Here is a 24,386-nt window from a genome sequence, read left to right on the forward strand (position 1 = left end):
GATGGCCGGAGGAGGAGGTACGGCATCATCACCAGGTTCTGTGGATGGAGGAGACAAAGGTTCAGTGAAGGGTTTGAGGAGTGAGACATGGAATGAAGGTGAGATACGGTACTGTGCAGGGAGTTGGAGTCTATAGGTCACTTCGTTCAGTTGCCGTTCAATAGTGAATGGTCCGATGTATCGGGGACTCAGCTTACGGCAGGGCAGTCGGAGGCGGATGTCCCTCGTCAAGAGCCAGACTTGTTGTCCAGGTTGGTATTGCGGCGTGGGTCCTCGACGAGCGTCCGCTTGCTCCTTATGCCTCCGCACTGCCCGCTGGAGATGCACGTGAGCCGAGTCCCAGACCCTCTCACTCTGTCGGAACCAGTGATCTACCGCTGGGACCTGCGAGGTGGTAGATTGCTGGAGGGAGTTCTGAGCGTATTTGGCCCAGGGTAGGTACTGGCTCCAACAGTCCTGGTTACGGTGGCAGTAAATCCTCAGGAACCTCCCCAGCTCCTGAATCTTACGCTCCGTCTGGCCGTTGGTCTGAGGATGGTATCCCGAGGAGAGACTGACGGACACACCTAGAAGACGGAAGAAAGCTGACCAGACTCTAGAGATGAATTGGGGGCCTCTGTCAGAGACTATATCTTCTGGGATGCCAAAGTGACGGAAGACGTTGTGGAATAGTGCCTCTGCCCCTTCGAACGCAGTGGGGAGTCCTTTGAGAGGGATGAGTTTACATGATTTTGAAAACCTGTCGACCACTACCAGTACACAGGTGTAGCCTTGAGAGAGAGGGAGGTCAGTCATGAAATCAATGCCCATATGGGTCCATGGACGTTCAGGAATGGGCAGAGGCACCAGTTTACCTTCCGGGAGTCTTCTAGGGGTGTCTGCTATGGCGCAGACGGAGCATCCTTTGAGGTAGCGGACCGTATCCAGAGCCATCGATGGCCACCAGGAACGCTGTTGTAGGAGCGAGAGGGTCCGCCTCCTGCCTGGGTGTCCAGAGCCCGGAGAGGTGTGAGTTAAGTCCAGGAGGGTAATCCGATGTTGAGGGGGGACGAAGAGCTTCCCTTCTGGACCTCCCGGCGGAGCAGGGTGTTGAAGGTTTTCCTGTGCAATCAGATGATCAATACTCCACTGGATAGGACTAACTATCATGGCTGGAGGGAGGATTGGTTCTGGAGATTCGGGTTCGGGATCTGCTTGATGAAGACGGGAGAGGGCGTCGGCTCTATTGTTCTGGGAGCCAGGGCGATAGGTGACCTTGAAGTTGAATCTCGTGAAGAACAAGGCCCATCTAGCTTGGCGATGATTCAGTCTTTTGGCTTCACGGATGTATTCCAGGTTCCGGTGGTCGGTTACCACCTCGAAAGGGAACTGGGCTCCCTCCAGCCAGTGACGCCATTCTTCCAGAGCCAGCTTAATGGCCAGTAGTTCACGGTTACCGATGTCATAATTCTACTCCGCCGGGGATAGCTTCTTCGAGAAGAAGGCACATGGATGGAGTCGTGGTGGATTCCCCTGCCGCTGGGAGAGGACTGCTCCGACCCCGGTGGATGAGGCGTCCACTTCCACGATGAACTGGTGGCTGGGATCAGGGTGGATGAGGATTAGAGCGGTCTTGAAGGCTTGTTTGAGCAGGTGGAAAGCTTCAGTGGCCTCGGGGTTCCAGGACAGAGACTTGGGCCGGTTCCGGAGGAGGGAAGTTAGAGGGGAGCTGAGTAAACTGTAGTCCTTGATGAATCTTCGATAAAAGTTGGCAAAGCCCAGGAAGCGTTGAAGTTCTTTTATGGAGCCGGGTTGAGGCCAGTGTGTGATGGCGTCCACCTTCCCCTGGTCCATCTTCACGCCACATGGGTCGATGATGTAACCTAGGAACTGGACTGAGGGCGTATGGAACTCACATTTTTCGGATTTGAGGTAAAGGTGGTGTTCCCGGAGTTTTCGGAGTACGAGGATGACATGATGGATATGTTCTTGCTTGGATGTGGAGTAGATGAGGATGTCGTCGATGTAGACAATTACGAACTTGTTAAGGTAATCTCTGAAGACTTCATTCATGTAGTTTTGGAAGACGGATGGACTGTTGGATAACCCATACGGCATGACCCGGTATTCATAGTGCCCGGAAGGAGTGATGAAAGCGGTCTTCCATTCGTCCCCCTTCCGGATGCGGATTAGGTTGTAGGCGCTCCTCAAGTCCAGTTTCGTGAAGATCCTGGCTCCGCGTAGTTGTTCCAACGCCGCTGGGACCAGGGGAAGAGGATAACTGAATTTGACGGTTTGTGAATTGAGGTGGCGATAATCGATGCACGGCCTCAAGCCTCCGTCCTTCTTGGCCACGAAGAAGAAGCTGGAAGCGGCAGGGGAAGTAGATGGTCGGATGAACTCCTGAGCGAGGGCTTCCTGTATATACTCCTCCATGGCCTTCTGCTCCGGGATGGACAGGGGATAGATTCGTCCTTTAGGAAGGGTTGCTCCAGGCAGGAGGTCAATGGCGCAGTCCCATGGCCTATGAGGTGGTAGCTTCGTTGCCAACCGCTTACTGAACACATCCTGGAACGCCCGATATTCAGGAGGGATGATATGATCCATCTTCGTGTCGGGGCTCTCCACTGATGTGGACTGGACCGGTACGGAAGACTTCCTTAAGGGAGGACTGACCTTGGGGATTTTAGCTGGAGGAGTGATGCAGGTATGATGGCAGGACATTCCCCATTTCAGGATTTCGCCAGTGGGCCAATGGATGTGAGGTTGGTGGAGGTTAAGCCAGGGGCGTCCCAGGATGATGTCTGCGGTGGATTCCTCCAGCACCATGAACGTGATGTCTTCTTCGTGCAGGAGTCCCACGCGGAGGATGATTGTGGGGGAGAAATAGTGGACACGACCCTTGCCCAGCGTTGATCCTCCACTGACGTTCCGATGCGGACAGATGGTGAGAGTCCACTTGCATGGGTTCAGGTGCTGGAGGAGCGACAGATGGTACAGCGGGCGGAGGAAGTACAGCGGGAGTGAGCGGATGACAGGCAGTGAGTCTCTGGGCAACTCGAATGGATTTCTGAATGAGATTCTCTAGTCCTAGTGAGTCTTTGTACACAACTATCAAACTTTGTATCTTGTCATTCAATCCGTGGCGATATGCTGTAATTAAGGCAGTTTCATTCCAGCCGCTTATGTAAGCGAGAGTACGGAAGCGTATGGCATAATCACTCACAGATTCATCTCTCTGTTGGTGAATGGTAAATAATTGGTCATGGACAGACAATGCAGAAGTTTGATGGCCAAAGACGGATTTTAACTGGGAACAGAAGTTAGTGACGGATCCAAGGGCAGGTGAGTTCGAGTCCCAGAGAGATTCAGCCCATTGGAGGGCCTTACCTGAGAGTAGGTTGATGATGAAGGCTACTCGACTGCGTTCGGAGGTGAATAAATGAGAGTTGGATTCCATAGAGAGGGAACACTGTAGCAGGAACCCGCTGCAATCCTCCGCCGTGCCGCTGTATGTCGCTGGTTTGGCCATGGGACTCGCAGGGGCAACTGAAGAAGTGACCGGAGTTGTAGCGGTGTTTGAGTTGTTGACAGCCGGTGAAGAAGGGGGAGTTTGTTGCATCAGTGAGGACCGTACAGCGTGAACCAGTTGCGTGAAGGGATCCGCGGTGCAGTCCTCGCCCGTGTCCGAAGAGCTCTGCATGCGGTCTGGTCTTCTGTCAGACACAGACGAGGACACAGAGGATTCAGTGATAAGGTAGTTTAATGTGAATCAGAGGTTTCAGACACAGGTGAATCTTGACACGTGAATAGAACGGCGACAACACAACTTCCCTTATGGTGAACGGTGATCCAGATGGTGCTCAGATGAAGACGATGGGGACAGGAAGACTGACGAGGATGAAGAGGGTTCAAGAGTTCAGGTAGGTTTAATAATGGCGTTCAGGCAAGTGAGGAGATCGGTGCAAGACCAGACGATGAGTGATGGTGACTGATGGCTTTATATGTGGTTCTGGTGATGATGCACAGGAGTTCAGAATTCGGGTGATTGGGGACGAGTGGGTGTGGCGTAAGTGTCCGATTCCGGGAGTGTAGAAGGTGTGGCTGTGACAACATGTATATTAGATACATAACTCATTTGGAAAGCTGAAGTTGCAATTTGGTACATAAGCTATGCAATATTGATTAAAACACTACAAATAAAAGTACTTTATAAGTGTTTTATAATGTTAGTCAACACTTCACATTAAGTGTACTTTAAAACATAAGAAGATTATTAGATTATTAGAAGGAAATTTACTTAAATCTTTTGAACTTTTTACAAAGTACATTTAGTGTACTTAAGAAACAGTCATGAAAGTCAACTCTCTTTAAAGGAACACTCCGACTTTTTGGGACTTTAGCTTATTCACAGTATCCCCCAGAGTTAGATAAGTCCATACATACCTTTTTCATTTCTGTGCGTTCTGTAAGTGTTATTTGACGCACCCACCGCTAGCCTAGCTTAGCACAAAGACTGGATGTAAATGGATACTGTTAGCATAGTAATCCCAATAAGTGGCAAAATAATGCAAACATTTTCCTATTAACATGTTGTGATCTGTATAGTCACAGCGTGTACAAATAACAAGGCTATATGAGACAGAGCCCATTTTTAATCATATAAATACTGGGAACTATATTCTATATCGTTACACGTTACACGAGATGCCTTGTTGATGGTTCCGTAAACAAAACAGGTGACTAGCTAGAAGTAAATCGTGATCATGGCTGACTCAGAGGAATTTTACTGTGTATCAAACCAAGATCCAGAACCAAATAGTTTTGAGCCAGAATACACAGACGAGGAGTTACAAACTTTGGAAGCTGTAAGACAAGATGTCGAAGGGAGAATCAGAACGAACACAGACTGGTGCTGTAAATGTGGAACATGCCAACCTATGCCGACAGAACCGAGTGCCTTTGTTGTAATGAATGGGACGTCAAGGCTTGATGACAATCAAAATATTTGCGTCACTACCACGGAAGATTTCTCTGCCCTAATACACCCGGCAGTTGTCGCTTTTTTTCCCCATTGTGACAAGATCAACTGGAAGAAACGCCCCACGCCGAGTGAACCTAATGATGTCCACATTAATGGTGACAGCTGTCCACCAAGTAAGTGATTTTGTTATAATGATCATGAACAGTGTGTTCATGACAACACAATAATAACAATAAAGGGGATACACGGAGCCCCTATTCACTTAATAGTGTCACTACTAAGGTTATATTACATTAGCATGGCACTGTTACAGTATGGCTAATGTTAGTCATCTCAAAACATAATAGAACACTTACCACAGCAACAGGTGATCCAATTTGTCCTGTCTTTATTATCGATGGGATGGCTGTATCCTTTAGCACACGTTTCATGGTCCGTGTGGCAACTTCAAAATAGTCGTCCACAGTAAAATGTTCAGAGCAAACGAAATACTTCGTGATGGTGTTTACAGGAGTGTTTGGATCTATTTCCAGAGCAAGTAGCCATCGATTCATCAGGTCAGCGTTTTGGGTTGGAATTCTATGAAGCATCATAGTATTACCTGGTCTCCCCTGTTTATTGTCGCAGCTCTTTACAATACAGCAAACACCCATGATTGTACATTACAAATGTACTATCTAGTAATTGCTGACTCTATTACTCCAACTCTGAGCGAACACTCTGCTCCTCACCACTGCGCGTCTCGGGTGCTGCGCTAATCACTCCGCCCAAGTAGCCACTCCGCCCAAGTAACGTTAGCTGTGCTCCTACGCCTAGTGAGAATATAGTTCCCAGTATTTATACGATTAAAAATGGGCTCTGTCTCATATAGCCTTGTTATTTGTACTTGTAATTAGGAAATTGTTTGCATTATTTTGTCACTTATTGGGATCACTATGCTAACAGTATCCATTTACATCCAGTCTTTGTGCTAAGCTAGGCTAGCGGTGGGTGCGTCAAATAACACTTACTGAATGCACAGAAATGAAAAAGGTATGTATGGACTTATCTAACTCTGGGGGATACTGTGAATAAGCTAAAGTCCCAAAAAGTCGGAGTGTTCCTTTAAGTAAATTTATTGGCCCTTTACTTAATTAAATTATATTGCCAGCAGGTAAAATTTTGTACATTTTTTAATGCTTTAAGATTACAGTACTTTGTTTGTGTGTTTTTACATGTGAGCTGATAATGGACAAACTAAAAAAGAAAAGTAAAGAGGATATTTATTTCATCTCTATCAATCATTGATAAAGAGACAGCTGGAGGAATGGTCACTTTGGCTTCAACCCAAGTCACGCAACCTCTGACCGTGTGCCTAACCTGATCTCTTCTCTCCAGCTCTACAAGCCCTCCTATTAAAAAAATAAAAATAAAATCCCACTGAAGCCGAAGTATCATTTTTCCTACAAAAAAGAACAAAACAAAAGCAAACAGTATATATATATATATATAATACAGCAATATTGGCTCGATGGTGTCAGGGCAGGACTATCTATTTTGCTGACTACTGACAGACAGGAAGCAGGTTCAGGATGTTTATTTTTGTAAACGAACAAACTCTGAATGTATCACTGTTCTGTAGACGTGACGCGAGGAAAGAACTGGTAAGAAAAGGAAAGATGACAAGAGTGAAAGAAAGAGCAGGTGAGCGAGGACAGCTGGCCGAGAGAACAGAGAGCTATGTTGTGTTTTATCTCACAGATGACAGTGTGTTTAGCCGCTCGCCGGAGTGTGTGTTCATGTGAGGGGTGACACACACCAGATCCCTCAAGCTAATTGAGACTAGACCTGGATAAGAGAAATAATGTCTCTGAGATAACTAAATATTTTCATTTCCAAGTCTCTAAATATGAAATGTATTTACGCAGCAACTAAATGTCCATTGTTTGTTTCAGGGAGGATCATAACGACGGCTGAAATATTTGTGTTTCTACTGGGTAATAAACATGTTTAATGCTGTTAACTCATGAATAATCATAATTATGAGATGAACGTACATTAACGCTACTACAATATCTTTCCAAGTTGGTCTGCTCAGGAAATAAATGTAAATATGTACCAATGATTACAAAGCTCTAAAAAGCTTCCATATGTTTATATTTAGCAGGTTAATGAAAAATACTTGTGTGTAGCAGCACAAATTATTTTTTTAAATACTTGTGTGTAGCAGCACGGAGATGATAAAACACCCAAAACATAAAGCATTGATTAAACTCCTAATTCACCTCATTTGCTCTTCATTTTGTTGCATTAGGGCTACAAACGTTCCCGGTCTTTGGCAATAAGTGAATATGTCATTGACCAACAGATTCATTTTATTCCAACCAAAATCACTGGAAAGCACATCACAACAGTGAGATCTTCCCAAGAGGATGTGAAGGCAGCATAAGTGCTGTGTTGTTGGGTTGTACCACTTTAAAAAATCCTCATATTTGCTAATGAACATTGAGAATTTTTCACTGGCTCATCCACAAATCTGTGCACTACAGTTCACAGATGGACACTGAAATTTGCCCACAAAGATTGTTCAGTTGCAGTTGTGCCAGTCCTGCCAACTGAGATTAACTGCATGATGTGTTGTTGACTGTATGCGTGCTGCCTGCAGATTAGATCATTTGCATCATGGCATTTTTTTAAAAGGAATAGTTCACCCAGAAATGAAACTTTGATGAAAATGTACTAACCCTCATGCCATCCAAGATTTAGAAGAGTATGTTCCGGAACAAACTGTAACACCACGCCAGCAGAGGGAGCCCTCGCCCGAGTACTGACTGTGTTCCACTCCCTCTGCTTCACCTGTGACTTCCTGTTTGATAGACATTTAAGCATGGCTGGAGCCACAAGCACCTTGCGAAGTATTGCCAGCCTGTCTGCCTTACCGAGCGTTCTTCCCATTGCCATAGTTTGCCTTATTGTGTATGATTTTTGCCTGGTTTCCCTGTTTCTGCCTTTTGGATTTGCCCACTGTCTTGTTGTTTGGATTAGACTGCCTAATCTGTGTATGTACCTCTGCCTTCTACGTTTACGATTCTCTGCCTACTGTTTGGATTTGTCTGATGTGGATGTTATTAAAGGTCCCCTTCTTTGTGATTCCATGTTTTAAACTTTAGTTAGTGTGTAATGTTGTTGTTAGAGTATAAATAATATCTGTAAAATTCTAAAGCTCAAAGTTGAATGCCAAGCGAGATATTTGATTTAACAGAATTCGCCTACAAAACAATGACCCGTTTGGACTACAGCCCTCTAGTTCCTGCAGTAATAACGTCACTAAAACAGTTTTTTTTGACTAACCACCACCCACATGTATTCACAAACAGGGGGCGTGGCCTTGTTGCGCTCCGACGGAGAAGAAGGAAGAGCGGTTTGTGTTTGTCGCCATGTCGTCGAAACGCTGTTTTTTTAATCTCTGAGTCCAATCATCTTTGTTTGGGCTTCCCAGGGACGCTCTACTTTGAGATTAATGGTTACAATTTATGTTAAACTCGGTTCCCGAAAATTATAATGCACATGTAAAACTATGTGCAGCTTATTTTGCTGAGGACAGCTTGCTGAGGACAACTTTCTCAATCTCAATCAGTTTAATGCTGGATTTGCACAAAGATTGTTCTTGAAAGATGGAGCCTCTGCGTCATTACACAAACTGAGAGAAATTTAGCATTAAATTACCACAATGGATCTTCTGTAGTGAATGGGTGCCGTCAGAATGAGAGTCCAAATAACTGTTTAAAACATCACAATAATCCACAATAAATCCACACCACCAGTCCATCAGTTAATGTCTTGAAGTGAAAAGCTGCATGTTTATAAGAAACAAATACATAATTAAGATAAGCTAAAATACGAGCCCTCTATCCATAATAATGCATCCATTGAAACTGTTATCTTGTCTGAATCAGGAGAGGAATATGCACAGATCAAGCACAGTTTACAAGCGAAACAGTCCAAAAAAATTCTAAACAAATATGCCAGTGGATTTTGATGTGAGAGGACAGCAGTCCTCTTTTGCATCGGAGGAAGCATCATTATGGATTATGGACTCATATTTTGGCCAGAAATTACAGTTCAAAGTTAAAATGCCTTAAAGACAGATTTGTTTATAACAAACATTTAACTTTTCACTTCACAAGATGGTAACTGATTGACTGAGTTGAGCAGATTACCTGTGGATTATTGAGATGTTTTATCAGCTGTTTGGACTCTAATAACTATTCCTTTAAACATTTTTAATACCTCATTACAATATTGCATACACAAACAAACATATTATTGAACATGATTTAAAAAATATAATAACATTTAAAATAAAAATATAACATATAATGCTAGTATATGTAGTTGTGTTTAATTTACTCATTAAAATGTTTTCTACAAAAAAGTACAATATTTTAAAAATTTAAAAAATAAAAACAATGATAAAAGAAAAAAAAATCATATTTTGGGGTTAAATTAGGCCTAGTTGTTTTCGTGAGATGCACCCTTAAACATCATTTACTTATCCACAACAGACAACAGATTTCCTACACAAGGATGTTTATTGTTGTACAATGATTCTGTGCCAGTGGGTGCTTGTGTTTACAAGCGCTGGAATGTGCATTAGCTGATATTTAAAGTGGTGACAGCACTATTTAAAATCAGAGACTTAAAAGCATTACTGGCGTGCATTCTGTCTCTCCAGCTCTCTTGTGACTCTACATTACTGTTCAAACAGCACACTTTGACTGCTGAAAGAGCGTCAAGCATCAATGGCAAATCTTGCACTGCATGCCTTCAAGACACTATAACATTAGCGTGAATTAACTAAACGAGCTTACAGATCAGGGTCCCACTTTATATTAAGTGACCTTAACAACTTTATACTTACATTTTAAGTAATCATTTGGCACAATGCACTTATTGTGTACATACATGTTTTTACATTGTTCTTTTATTTTTAAAATACCTGCATGAAATTACATCATTTATAATAACACTTTTATTACTTAATAACACTGTTATTATCCCTTACACCTTAACCCATCCTTAAACCTATTCATACCACCAAAACCTTACCCGTATCCCATCTCAATAGCAGGAAAAGTGTTTTGCAATACAATATGAACACAATAACATTGTACTTATTTTTTGATGCAAGTACATATTAGTTAAGGCCACTTAATAGAAGTCAAATCATGAGTGTAGACTTGAGTCATGCTTTTGAGACCACTATATGACCTACCACCTCTCATTCATCTGTTTCAATTAGACACTGCCCATAGAAATGTACTACGAGTTCACCTACATTCACAAAAGCACTTCTCTTAAGGATTCCGTTTTTTCTTCTTTTTAGTCAGTGGGGACTTTTCTAAGTTTTATTTACGGAAGGTGAACTTGAGAAAACTTGTTCCTCCCTCTTATTACATCCCAGAATCGACAATTGAGCACCAAATTGGAGGTGGAAGAGGTGTTTGTCACTTGGCAGGTAGTATTCATAGTATAACTAAAGTGATAGTTCTCCCAAACATGAAAATTTGATGCTTATCTGCTTACCCCCAGGGCATTCAAGATGTAGTGACTCCTACACAAACAAAGATTTTTAACACGAACCATTGCAGTCTGTCAGTCTTATAATGGAAATGAATGGGAATCATAGTTAAAACATACAATAAAACGTAAAAAACAAATGAAGGTCTTAATTTGGTTCTGTTTGTTTTTTTGTTTTTTTGTGTGTATGTTTTAGCTGTAATTCCCACCACTATAAGACTGACAAACTGCAACAGTTTGTGTAAAAAAAATCTTTGTTTGTGTTCTACTGAAGAAACAAAGTCATTAACATCTTGGATGCCCTGGGGGTAGACATGTGCCGGTATTCGGTAATGCGATATATCGCGGTAATGAATATGCACGATATTGTTAGCGTGGGCACTTCTAAATACCTTGAAATAATTATATATTACAAATTATTCAGAATTTGGAATGCATTTTAAGAATACGTTTCCCATCAACTGTTTAAAATGCACAACACTGCTGTATGCTAATTGAAAGAGCATGTGCGCTCTGATGTAAACAAGCACGCATGAGAAGCACACGAGGAACACGTGAGACACATGCTGAACAAAAGCACATTCACTCTCTGACAGCAGATGGCGCTAAACTACAGAAAATGCAGCCGTTACCCTGGAACCCCATTAATAAAGCAGCTGCTACTTTCTAAACCATATTTAAATAATTTTAAATAGCCATTCAGATTTGTGTATTCGCTATGGTGTTCATCACAGAGCCAAAATACTTAAATATTTATTTACATATTTCAATATTTATTTATTTTTATTTCTACTACAACATGCCCTAGATATTGTTTGAAAGTGTTTTGATTCATTGTTCATTCACACTTTACATTAGGGCTTCATTAGTTAACAAACTCCCAATGAACAATTCTGAACATTCATTAATCTTAGGTATTCCAATATTTAATAACATATTGTTAAAATTTAAAGTTGCAACTGTTATTTAATGAGCTACCACGAACTAAGACTTGTATTTTTTTTTTGAAGATTAATAACTTCTGTAGCAAATGTAGCTATTGCACATTGTATATAAAACATTAGCCATTTTTAAATCTAGACTCAAAACTCATCTGTTTAGCTGTGCATTTATTGAAAGAGCACTATGCGATGTCCGAACTGATTACAGTATATTTTATGTATTGCACTGTATTTTATGTAAAATCATTTTTTATTTTTAAACTGTCTTAAATTCCTTTTAAGTCATTTTTTAAATTATTTTAAAAGTTCTAAAATTTCTTGTTTTATTTTTGTGATCATTTTTCTTCATGTTTTATTTTTACTTTATTTTATGTAAAGCACTTTGAATTACCATTGTGTACAAAATGTGCTATATAAATAAACTTGCCTTGCCTTGAATGTTAATGCATTAACTAAGGTTAACTAATGAGGTCTTATTGTAAAGGGATACCTATGGGTCTTTATAGTTCTTTTGCACTTTAATGTGTAAAACTTGTAACTTTATTTATTTTTCTGTATTGCTTTATTGTATTTAAATGTTCAGTTATTTTTGTTATAATTTTAATACCGTGATAATATCATATACCGTGATAAATGCATGATCAATTAATCGTAACAGGAAAATTTGATACCGGCATATCTCTACCTGGGGGTAAACAGATAAACCTTAAACTTTCATTTTTGGGTGAACTATCCCTTTATCTGCATTTCTGTCATGACATCTCTCTAAAGATTTTAGCATGGTAGTTATACAGTATGCCAATGTTAATGGATTTGGTACATGCCTGAATTGCTGCTGCTGCTGCTGCTGCAAAGTGAGTATAGGAACGGGCTGCTGTCAATACATATGCAAATATGGTACTGTAAGTTTTAAGACATAGTGCTGATGCACAAGTAGCATATATAATAACCTGTAGCAGCTATATACTGGTGGAGCTGGGGAAGGGTTTCAGAGGAACTCTGAAAGCAAACTGTGAAATGCTCTAGTGAATGCCAAACAGCCATTTAAAAGTAAAGCAGCAAGCTCATTGGCTGCGTATGCAACATGAACCAATCAGCTTGTGCCAAAGTAGTTTAATGCTGTAAATATCATCAGTTTTAACAACTTATCAGCCTGTGCCATCTAGTTTCATGACAGAACTTGGCATTTATTTTGTTATTGAGAGGAAAGCGCTCAGCACATATTTACATATTCATACAAACACTGCTCTCAGCAGTATCGGCATGTTTGCTAACAGTGAACCACTGCTCAGGTATATCAAACTTCTTTTTACCCTAAAGAAAAGAATGGAAAAGAACTTTGCCATGACAGGGATGATTTTTTTTTGTCTGTATTCTCTAGTTTTGTAAAACCTTCCAACACTGGTCCGGCTGCATTTGCACTCCAACATGCTCACAGAAGCAAGTGTGTCTTTTATTGGATCTCACCAGGGAAAGATGAATTACAGGCTTGCGTTACAGCACCACACTGGTAAAAATGAGTTACTGCAGGCTCTTAGATTAGATCATATGAGATCAAATGACTGCTCCACAATACATTCATTTGCTGACAATTAATCATAATTTATTGATTTTCACCAATTCTTCTTCTTCTTCTTCTTCTTCTTTTTTTTAGTTTCCTTTCTAAAAATCCTACTGCATGTTTATATTTTTTCATTTTTGTCATTGTTGATGATGTTGAATAATAGTTTCAGCCCTACTATTGGAGCAAATGAGAATGCAAAAATCACATTTTCTATAGTCTGCCATTCATCAAGGTTCACCGGATTATGATTACATTTTTTATTTATTTTTTTAATCTGATTATGTAACCCGTTTACTGTATGCTAGGGAAAACCTACAGTTTGCATGATGTAATTTGCATCATCAGCATATGTGTGCTCTGTACAGTCTGCCTTGAAATGGAAGAAACAGAACAACAACAACAGCATCAAACTACTGGAGACACTGCGACAAACAGATGCCAGCAATTACTAGTGCATGTGTGAGGAGGTTAAGAGATACACACAACACAAAATCCACAAGATTAAACGTTTACAAAGACTTTTTGATCACTCATAACTTCTGGAGAGAAATAGTGCAGACTGGACAAAAAAAAACCTTTCTAGTAGGGGTGCTCCGATCTTGATCGGCCGATCGTTATGCACATCTCTAATCAGCGGTAAATTGTGCATAACGAGATGTGCATAACGATCGGACGATCGGGATCGGAGCAGCCCTACTTTCAACTGTGAGTGGGTCGAGCACCTGTGTTTGTCAAATAGAGGATACTTTAAAAGTTGTCATTCGTCTATACACAAATGCCACGCGTTCACATTCAAACTTAAGTATCCTTTAGGCTTCAGGTTTATGGTTAGCAAGTTATCAAAATAGATGGTATCCTTAATAGCGGCTATGTTTTTACAGTAATGTTTGTTACCTACAGTGCCGACATGCCTTCAGCCACACGTTCACACATTCCTCATTCTGTGGGAATCAAAATCGGTAAGTGAGCATGTGTTTCTTGATATCAGTGAAGGCATCAGGTCCCCCAGTCTCGTCCCACCGCCTCTTCTCTGTCCCCCTCAATCTCTCTGGGAAGTAAACGTGGCCGAGTGAAAACAGGAAGCCCAGGCTACCGTGTGACTCAAACGCACCGCTGGTATTTTTAGCTCCAGCCCGGCAGTACCCCGGCCCCTGTTTCCTCCGGGGCCGCCGGGAGGATACTACGGTCCGCTCCTCTGTTGGGCCCCTCGGGGAAACAAGGTCAAGCTAAGAAAGGGTCCTGTCAATCCAGACAGCTTATGTATTGGTCCTGTCTGTCAATTGTGGCCTTAGTGCAGTGGCATTTTAAAGATATAAATATCAGAGCACTGCTGTGCGATCTACACATGACACCAACATGAGATAAAGGCTCAGATACAACACGGCCCTACTACACCACAACCAGAATCAATACTGAGCTTTATGTATCATATGTATTATGTAGAATCAAATATGAGCTATTTTACAATGGCATCCAATTAGATTTTAGAATGGGAAATATCCATTTTATAATAGTAGTCTTACATTTGTACATTTTCATTTGTTATAAATAATCACGGTGGTGTTTCTGGTCTTTCATAATCAATCTGTCCATCAAGCTCACAATTAAATTTCATATTTGAAATAGCCAATAAAATCTGATGACAACGGTCTCATAAAATTGTGCTTCTTGGGTTCAAATAGTGTTGGATCTTTTGGTGTCCATTAAGTTCAATATAAAAAGACAAAATTATCAATAATGCCTTTCATTTGTGAGGCAGATTTACTAGATCAATAAAAACGTGATATTGGTTATTTAATAAAACTGTGATATAAACAAACTGACCAATGTTCAGTGAAAAAAAAATAAAAAAAAAAAATAGATAGTATACGATTTTTTTTTTTATTCTAGTAGCCAAAGCATATAATATACTGTCCACCCCACCTTGGTATAATATCAATAGCACTAAAATTGTAGCAATGAATTTCAGCAGTTAGGTACAAAGAAAGTTTTAAGTTCAGGTTCATTCCTTCTCATATTTAATCAAATCATCAAGAGTCGCGTTTGCCTTGTTAAAGAAAAAAAAGCAGTCTCACATTATTAGCTGCTATTTCCTACAGCAAGAACATCCTAAAAAAAGACACTAAGGGTATGGACAACAGTGTCAACAGTTTTGAGAAGCAGCCACAATACTATTGTTTTCTGCAGACCTGTGTCAGAATTATAAAGGTACAGTAAGTGGAATATATATATGTCTCCCAGCACTGCTTCACCCTACAGACGCTGCCCATATGTCACCAGTGGTACAGTGTCCCTTTCCCACACAGTAACAAACCAGTGAGAATGTGGAGAGTACAGATTCTCAGCTGCTCCACGACAAAGCTAACACTCAAGTGCAATTTCATACACACATGATTCAATAAAACCACTCAGCAAACCATTTAATAAAATATGAGGCTATCTATTTATTTTGAGAGCTTCACATCCAGGAGCTGAGAGCCCATTCTTTGTGGTAAACCTTTCAGGAAACCAATCCTTCAGTGAGTGACACTCTCTTTCTGTTTGTGGTGATATTTACACCTGCTCCTGTGTTGCTCCGAAGGTTTACATAAAGTTCACACACTATTCTGTTCTCAACAGCGGTATCAATGAACAAACAAATTAATAAACAAACAAAAAGATGTATGGGTGAGCAGACAGGAGAATGAATTAATAAATTAACAAGCAAAAAGAATGATAATAAAAAATAATAATAATAATAATAATAAACAAAAGGTGAAAACTACTGAAAAAAAAAGATGAACTAATGAACTTATGAATGGAAAAAATTAACTAATAAATGACCAAACTGGTGAATGAACAAAAATGAGTAAAAGACAAAATAAACATAATAACAAATAAATTAACAAACAAATAAATGAATGAGCAAACATAAATACACAATAAACAAACAAACATACACACAAATAAACGGACAAATTAATGAGCGAAAAAACTAATGTATCAACAAACTAATGAATGAAAAAAATAATGCATGAACAAACAAAATAAATGAAAAAAAGACAAATAAACCAATCAATGAACAACAAATAAATACCAAAAAGAAAAATGAATTTACAAACTAATGAATAAAACAAATGATTAAATTAATTTAAAATCCAAATTTATGAATGAGTGAACGAACTAATGTAAAAACATTTTTTAAGCAAATTTAATGAATAAATGAATTAATGACTGAATGAATTAATGACTTAGTAAACAAACAAACAAGCAAACAAAATGATTGAACGAGTGCACAAACAGTAATTGTTAAACAGTAATTATCGGTGGAGTTTGCAAAGCAAACAAACACATGTAAAGGGAGACATGAGAGAATAACTGTATTGACACAAATGATAAAGAGAAATCAGAGAGAAAGAAAGATAAATAATGAGATCTAAGAAGAGGGTTAATGGTTAACAAAAACTGCAAATCATAATGAAACCTTGATAATGACAGGCCATGATTAAACAATGGAAGAGAAGGTCAGAGAGAGAGAGAGAGAGAGAGAGAGAGAGAGAGAGAGCTGATGGCTGGATTGCACTCCAATTTATTGTGAGCCACTGCCTCTCAATTACTGACATTACAACAGGTATGAGTAATTGTGCAAAAACAGAAGAAAGCCTCTCTGTTTCGGCTAATCAACAATTAACCGTCATCTGTTAACCACTGGATAATACATGGGACAATAACCATTAGGTGAAGTGTGTCAGTCACAGACGGACACAATGAAAACTGTTAACATTGTGATTACGGTTCAATGGCACTATCAAAACATACTAAATACAAGCAAGTACAGAAATCACACACTTCTCCCTTAACACTGTGTTTAACACCTTACGTCCATACTTCACACTGGAGAATGATCCACAGAATTAGCTTTGAATCATTTAGGTGTTGAGTACGAAGGGTTAACTTTTGAGCTGAATGAGCTTCTGTTCAGGCGTAGGGTTAAGTGATGGTACTTTACTTTCTGACCACAAGCACGCAGCAGCTAAATACATTTGTTACTTTTCTTAAATCTGTTCTTTACACGCAGGTTCTCTAAGGTTCTTTCCTGGACAGGATATTTCATAATTACACATATCACATGCAGTGATTTGTAACTGAGGAAATGCTCATAGGCATTTCTGGCTGTGGTGACTCCTGTAAACCGGTTTGCTATCTAATTCATCAGGGACGACAAATAAGAAACACCATTGACGATTTAAAAGTAGGGCTGTTGATAGGAACAGCCATTAGGTTACAGTGCCTTAATGCATGCTTAGACACATAGGCCTTTTCTCAAATGGCACAGAGGGACTTGTTGCTTCGCTGTCTTATCAGGCAATGACTTTGCAGGCAACGTTTGCCCACAAAATCATCTCACAAAACTGATTTTGGACAGGCTTCTGAGGCAGAGTAATGTTTTAATGATCTATAACAAAACAGAATGATTTTTGGAGATAATTAAACGAAAATCTTATTACTAAAATAATGATTTCTCGGCTAGAAATAACATCAAAAGTGCAAAAAAAAGTTGGTCAGAAACATACATTTACACACAAACTGACCACAAAACACAACTTTTAAATGTCATCTTTATGTTGTTTTTTTTATGTTTATATGGAATGGAACGCACAGGATTGTGGGATATCAAAAGTAGAGAAGGATACATCTATGCTGCCTTAAAAATTCAATCAGATGAAGGCATCTCAAGAGACAGGAATGAAGCTGACATTCGGACATGCGTTGATGCCTGTCTACCTTGGAATGCATCCTCCGAAGGCAGCATTTTTAGCTTTCGGACGCAGCTTGTGTGCACATGCCCATTAAGTCCACAAGACTGTAGGCTGTCCCATTCATCATTTTAGCTTTCAGAAGGGTGCTCGCAAGTGCACTGAAAATGGCATGACATGACGAAAGTGTGGACTGCGAGGGTTTAGTGTGCAATTTAGGACCGGGTCCTATAATGTTGCACAAGCAAAATTTGAGAAGCATATAATAACAATTTACAGACAGTTACATATTTATTATGTAAGATTTATGATAGCCAGTGCCCGAACTCATTCTCTCAAATGGTTTACAGCTTATTTAAACCGAATGCCCTGGATTTGTGTGTGGTTAAAGCTAGTTAAGGCAAATCCATGTAATCTCTCTCAAGGAAAAATGAATTGCATTCCAAGTTTGACAGTACTTCCCCGTTCTCTACTTTGAGCTTTGAGAAAAAAAAAAGTCTTCCAGACTCAGCCCATCCACTTTCTAAAGTGTCAGTCTAAGACATGGTTTAAAATCAAGCTGCTCTTCCAAAACCAAGTGCACACTTAAAGACTCCTCGTCACTTGATTTATGTCGTGTTGGTGTGTGCGTTACACAACTAAAAGCAGACTAGCCATGCTAGTAGAAACACTGTCAGAGAGTAAGAGTACAGAGTCTCAGCAGACAAATGCATACCTTCAAGAACTGTAAACGAAACTGAAAAAATGTAAAAATCATTTGGTTCTGGAACCAGTTCTGAACACTAGTCGGATCTCAGTTCACAACCCTTCCGACGGACAGACAGACAGCCTTTAACTTATTCTGAAGTTGACACAGCCCGCAGACCTCGGCCTTCACACCTCCAACTGGTCCCACCATGCAGCTCTCAGTTAAAGCAAATGGAGATGAAAAGCTCCGGCAATGAGCAGCCTGGGATGAACAACATACCACTGGCATGCCCTTTAGAACAAAATAAGCCTTCAGTGTGCAAGTGCAGGCACAACCGTAGAGGAGTTGGCTTTGAAATATGTGTGAGTGTGTTTGTGTGCATGTAAAAGGTTCGTGGGAAAATAGGTGAATGAGTAATTTTCGTAGTCTGGCCAAACCTATCCAACCTTTCTCACACTTTCACACAAATTGCTTTCAAATTATGCAAACTCTGCATGTGAGTCAGTTATAGCCTACCTCTGCACACATCTGTCACACAGATTGATGCTCTTTTTCTCTTCGCAGACTATCAGGCACTTGTTTGTCTTGACAGATACTCGCTATGACACACAAAGACACACAGTGCCGCTGCTAGCCATTTTGGTGCCCTAAGCATAATTCCTTTATGATGCCTCCCCCCCCCACCCCGACCCCGAGAAAGAAAAAAAAACGTTTGTTTTTGCCAGTTTAACTTTTTATTAGCAAACATAACTCAATACCAATAACACACAATAGCAGCATCACAGTATAAAACTTAAGAACACTAAAAAGAGAAAATTGATGAAAATGCTGAAAATGCTGACTTTGTAAACAGTCAACAGAATAGCAAAATAAAAAAATATATCAAAATAATCCAGACTTTTTTTTTTTTTTCAAATTGAATGTCACTTTGAATAAATTAAATTAAATAATCATCAATAAGTACTAGGGCTGTCACTTTTGTGAAAAAATCATTTTCGATTTTTAAGACATAAGTGTTCATTGATTCGATTGTAAAATCATTTTCCATGTCTAACAAAAAGACGTTTCCTTTTTCAACGTCAATAAACGGACGAACGCAAAGAGAGAGCTGGAAACACTCAAATCAGCAATATTTCTTATTTATTGGCATTAAGTTTTATGGCAAAATTTTCAGGGTCCAGAGAAGAGCGTTTTTTATTCACTATATGTCCCGCTGTTGAGAAGACGCGCTCCGACCGCACTGATGTCCCAGGGACACTTAGGTACAGCTGTGCAAGGTGGGGGTATTACTGCCAATTTTCCACCCCAAAAGGCGGTCGCTATCAGCTTGCAAAAGTCCTTTTCATGACTCAGAATCTCTTGTAACTAGATGCGCGAATGAGGAGAATTCGCGTCTACCGTGCCGCGAGACCTCCAGACGCGCGGAAACACGTCTTTACATTGTAAGTTATAATAACATAGTTCGCTGATGCTAACATTAACGTCAGCAAGTTCGAGGCGCATTACGATTAGCAGCAGCACGCACATGCAGCACATTTCCCGTAGACTACACCGGACAATATAGAGCAATTATTAAATATCTTTCTTGTTCCCCCTTTTTTGTTACATATACATGGATAAAATGTGCCTAATATTTCTATAGGCTAATGAAATAATACCGGCATAAAAAAATCATTCAAAATCATTTTTGGTACCCCCTCAGCACTTGGTGCCCTACGCACAGTGCGTGATGCGCGTGTTGGGAGCGGCGGCGCTGCTCTGTCAGGAATCCTGTTTGCCTGAGGACGCAAGGCTTGGGTAGGGTTGCACCAAACGTTTGTATGTTCTTACTTAACACGGGCCGCTCATAGCAGGGGCTTAGCAGCTACTAGTCTTTGAAAATATCTCTAGTTAATTTGGTTTCATCATTTGTTTTTAAAGCACAACTCCAAGACTGGGAACCCCTTAGTAAAGTAATCTGTAATCATATAATACAAACATTTGCTTTTACTAATCTAATAAGCAATTGTAAAAAGCTGAGCATTTCAGTTTTACCTTAACACAGGTTTGTGTTTAAAACTTATTTTGCCTCATGTAAATTATACTGGTAATACATCAAATTACCATAATAAATACATTTAAATTTACATGTAGTTAGTCATTTAGCAGATGTTTTTATCCAAAGTAACTTTGGATAAACTTTTGGAAATTTGTTATAAAAGCCAACAATATTTGTAGTACACAATTTAAAAAAAAAAAAAAAAAAAAACAGGACTTAAAGTAATTAATCTTGAAATATAATAAATAATGTATTTAAATAGTCATTTTTGCAAATTATAATAACTAAAATGAATTAAGGATGATAAATGAATACTAATGCAACAAAATGTGACTTTTTATGTAATTAATCATTTATTTTTAAATAAATACATTTAAGTAAATAATTATTTTTGGAAGTCAAAGATGACATTGCGGACACAGGGAAGTTTTTTTTTTTTGCTGAAGAAAGAGATGCTAAGAAATAATTGAATCATGTGATATTTACTCTTATTCAATGCAAATGAGCACAAATGACAAAATCTGGGACTTGTGAATAAAATCATACAACATAAGCTCAGTAATATATATAGCAAGTGTTTTTTTTTTTGGGGGGGGGGGGATAGTATTTTTGAATTACCCTCAATGTTACAAATGTGAGATTTTTAGTACGGTGTAAGCTGTAAATTAGTGTTCATGTAAGCCTCAAGCAGTGTTAGTTTCATTTTAGGACTAGTGTAACCAGTATTGCAAGCAGTATTTACAGTACTTTGTGAGCACTACCTAAGAAGTCCTCAACATTTAATCTGTCAACAAACTATATAAACTGAGGATATTTATGGAGGTAAATTAATAGTGTCTACACAAAGTCAAATCCTCTAACGTACGTATTTTTGGAGGAACCTAGAAAGCAACACAGCTCAATGCAGCTTTAATAAGAATTAGAGTGCGGTTACCTTCGAAATGGACCCTATGAAGACATTAATTTCCTTGTTTTTGATTTCTTTTCATACTGTCTCTATGCATGCATCTGCTTATATTTATACATTACAACTCATATTTCTGACAACATCTCTGTATTTATGCGAACCCTTGTGCAAACTGATCAGATCAGCATGCCCAGATTACCAACACAGAAGAATGTATAAAGCTCTCTGTCTTTAATAATGGGGGCCAATCCTGTCCCGATCCAATCTGAGATGCAACATAAAGGCAGATGACTGTACTTCTCAACACCACAATGGAGCTTATGACGGCACATCAATAATTCACATCTCTGTCTGTGACGGACTACAAAGAGCAGAGCAGTTTCCAGGGTCGCTCGGGGTCTATGGTCAAGTCATGTAACACACTGCACACCTGCCATATTGATGCAGGAAACTGATATACAACAGAACCATTCACTCTCATTCAAATGATATACAATGCTATTCTATTACTAGATTACTTAGTGCACTGTTCATTGATATTCAATTACTCTATTATACTACTATTCATTGTTTTGACTGAACACGAGACATTCAGACAGGGCAGTCAGGATATGGTCTATGTGCCTTATGTGACTTAGTGTTTGTCAGTGATGATCAAATACAGATTTAGGACTGATTTGATAGCGTTAGAAATGGTGTAAAATGAAAATGATGTAAAAGTTACAATGTAGAAACCTTAGGTTACCTAACAAAAATATCAGATGCACAAATAGTGTCCTAACCTCCATAGATTAAAAAAATGCCCATGCAAAATGACCAATTGCCATGTCTGCATTAATGATGTCTGCATGGCTCTTTGCAGCTGCAGAAATATTTATGATAGGCAGCGAGCCTCTTTCTCCGTCTCTATGCAACCTGGGTTATCTGAGCATTCATCTGAAATGATGCAGGTGGCATCAGAGAAAGAGGAAAGCACAACACACACACCTGCTGCTGGCGCATGACACGAATGATGCGGAGAGAACATACACGTGTTCTACTTTTGGAGAAACCATATTTGGAACACTGACGTTGACTATGACACCATGACAACTATAGGCTTCTAAAAAGAAATTCTACAGGTATTTTTCAGGCGAAATGTATTCAGTAGCCCATGTCTTGCGTAATGCAAACTGCATTTCGCGCCTTAATACAATGTTCATATTGTTTAAAAAAAAAAAAAAAACAGTGCATCAATGCTCGAGAAAATATGTCAAGTATATATATATGTGTGTGTGTGTGTGTGTGTGTTTGCTATTTAATTATGATAAATACTAAACTTTATATATTTTCTCGAGTATCGATGCATCAGTTTTTTTTTTTAAACAGAACATTGGATTAAGACGTCAAATGACAGTTTGCATTACGCAAGACATAGGCTACTGATTTTTTTCTTCTGAAAAACACCTGTAAAATTCCTTGAGTAATCAAGTAGAACACGTGTATGTTCTCTTCACATCATTCGTGTTATGCGATGTATATATATATATATATATGTGTGTGTGTATTATATATATATATATATATATATATATATATATATATATATATATAAACACATATACATATACACACACACACACACACACAAACACTGGCATGTATGCATGCTTTTATGTAAAAAAAATAAATACTTTTTTCGACTATATCCCGGCTGGAAAATCCAGCTGTTGACTGTGTTTTGGAACCTGGAAGCTAGTTTCTAGCTGGTCATTTGCTGGTGCAAGCTAGTGGACTGTTTTAGACCAGTAACAGACCAACTACAAGTTGGTCCTACTGCTGATTTAAATGACAGTTAATGTTCGGTTCATTAACTGTGTTCCAAATCAAAGCTGCCTGCCGTTAAATGGATTTTCCAGCATGGTTTGGAGGCACTCTCCATAATTCGCACCCTGAAGTATCTACAAAAAGACATTACCCAGTCCTCGAAGTGTTTGCTGCCGTTTTGCAGCAGTTCCTCGAACTGAATGGTGCAGTTGGCTACAAAGTCGTCGTAGCCGATCGGCGCGTCGTGAAACACCGACAGCTCGATCCTGCGGCCGTCGTGCACCTCGGTCACAAACTCATCGTGCCAGGCGGGACTGTTGGTCTTCTGCTTGGTCGAGGTCTGCCCCACGCGAAAATCATCTACGTTGAGGGCGATGTACGTGTCCAGCAGAAAGGTTTGCGTCTTGGGGCCGACGGCGTGTCTCAGAGACCAGGCTGTGGGCTTCAGGTCCAAAGCCTCGCAGACCTTGATCTTCAGCAGCCCGTTAAAAACCACCATGGCCACTTTTGAGCGCTTTAGTAACAATTTTCCACTTAAGCGCCTAGTTAATTATCCAACTTCTGTATGCTACGTCACGGTGCGCCGGTTTGTATTCGGGATTGTTCCTCCTTAGGAAATAATAGTAAATGCCCTTCGTCGTCTGCGTGGATCTGCATGCGAAGTGTAGAAGGTCCAGACAGAAAGGGAATCTGTTGCTATGACCTACGGACAACCTGCATGTGATCTTGAAGCTGTCCAAACACCGCTGCAGGCAGTCACCAATGCAAGCTGGAGAGAAACCGGACAGCTACAGTGCATCAGCAGCGATACTAGAAGCATTCCACACCTCAAAATATCCCAGAGATGTACGCTGGATCTCCCCCGGGTGAGCAGCCCGTTCCCTCGTCCGGCTGGAGCACTGGATGAGGCTCCTCCGCGCATTGGGAGGAAAGTTATCCCCGCGAAAGCGTCTTTCGGTTCGCCGCAGACAGGAGAACCAGTGTTTACAAGGGTTCCGTACTCACTTGATTCCTCCAGGATCCTTGTTTGTCCGTCGGTACTCAGTTTCCTGCAGACCTGCCTCTTTTTCTCCCGACTGTGTGTGTCTGAAGGCTGCTCCAGGAAATGCGTCAGTTCGTGCGCGGAGAGGGCTGAGTGAGTGCGGCACTGTCTGGAGCTGCTGCTGCTGCTGCTGTTCTCTGGC

At 40.1% G+C, this 24,386-nt stretch overlaps 1 protein-coding gene across 1 annotated transcript in view; it reads right to left on the reverse strand.

Annotated features, from left to right (window-relative positions):
- The window catches only part of LOC128026453 (protein kinase C epsilon type), a 97,243-nt gene extending 72,857 nt beyond the window's left edge, over positions 1-24,386 (reverse strand). The window contains exon 1 of the mRNA XM_052613631.1: positions 23,354-24,386. Coding sequence (XP_052469591.1) covers positions 23,354-23,701 — 348 coding nt within the window. The 5' untranslated portion in view covers positions 23,702-24,386. The remainder of the gene's footprint in view (positions 1-23,353) is intronic.

The sequence above is a fragment of the Carassius gibelio genome, chromosome A13, assembly GCF_023724105.1.
Source record: "Carassius gibelio isolate Cgi1373 ecotype wild population from Czech Republic chromosome A13, carGib1.2-hapl.c, whole genome shotgun sequence".
NCBI classification, from domain to species: Eukaryota; Metazoa; Chordata; class Actinopteri; order Cypriniformes; family Cyprinidae; genus Carassius; species Carassius gibelio.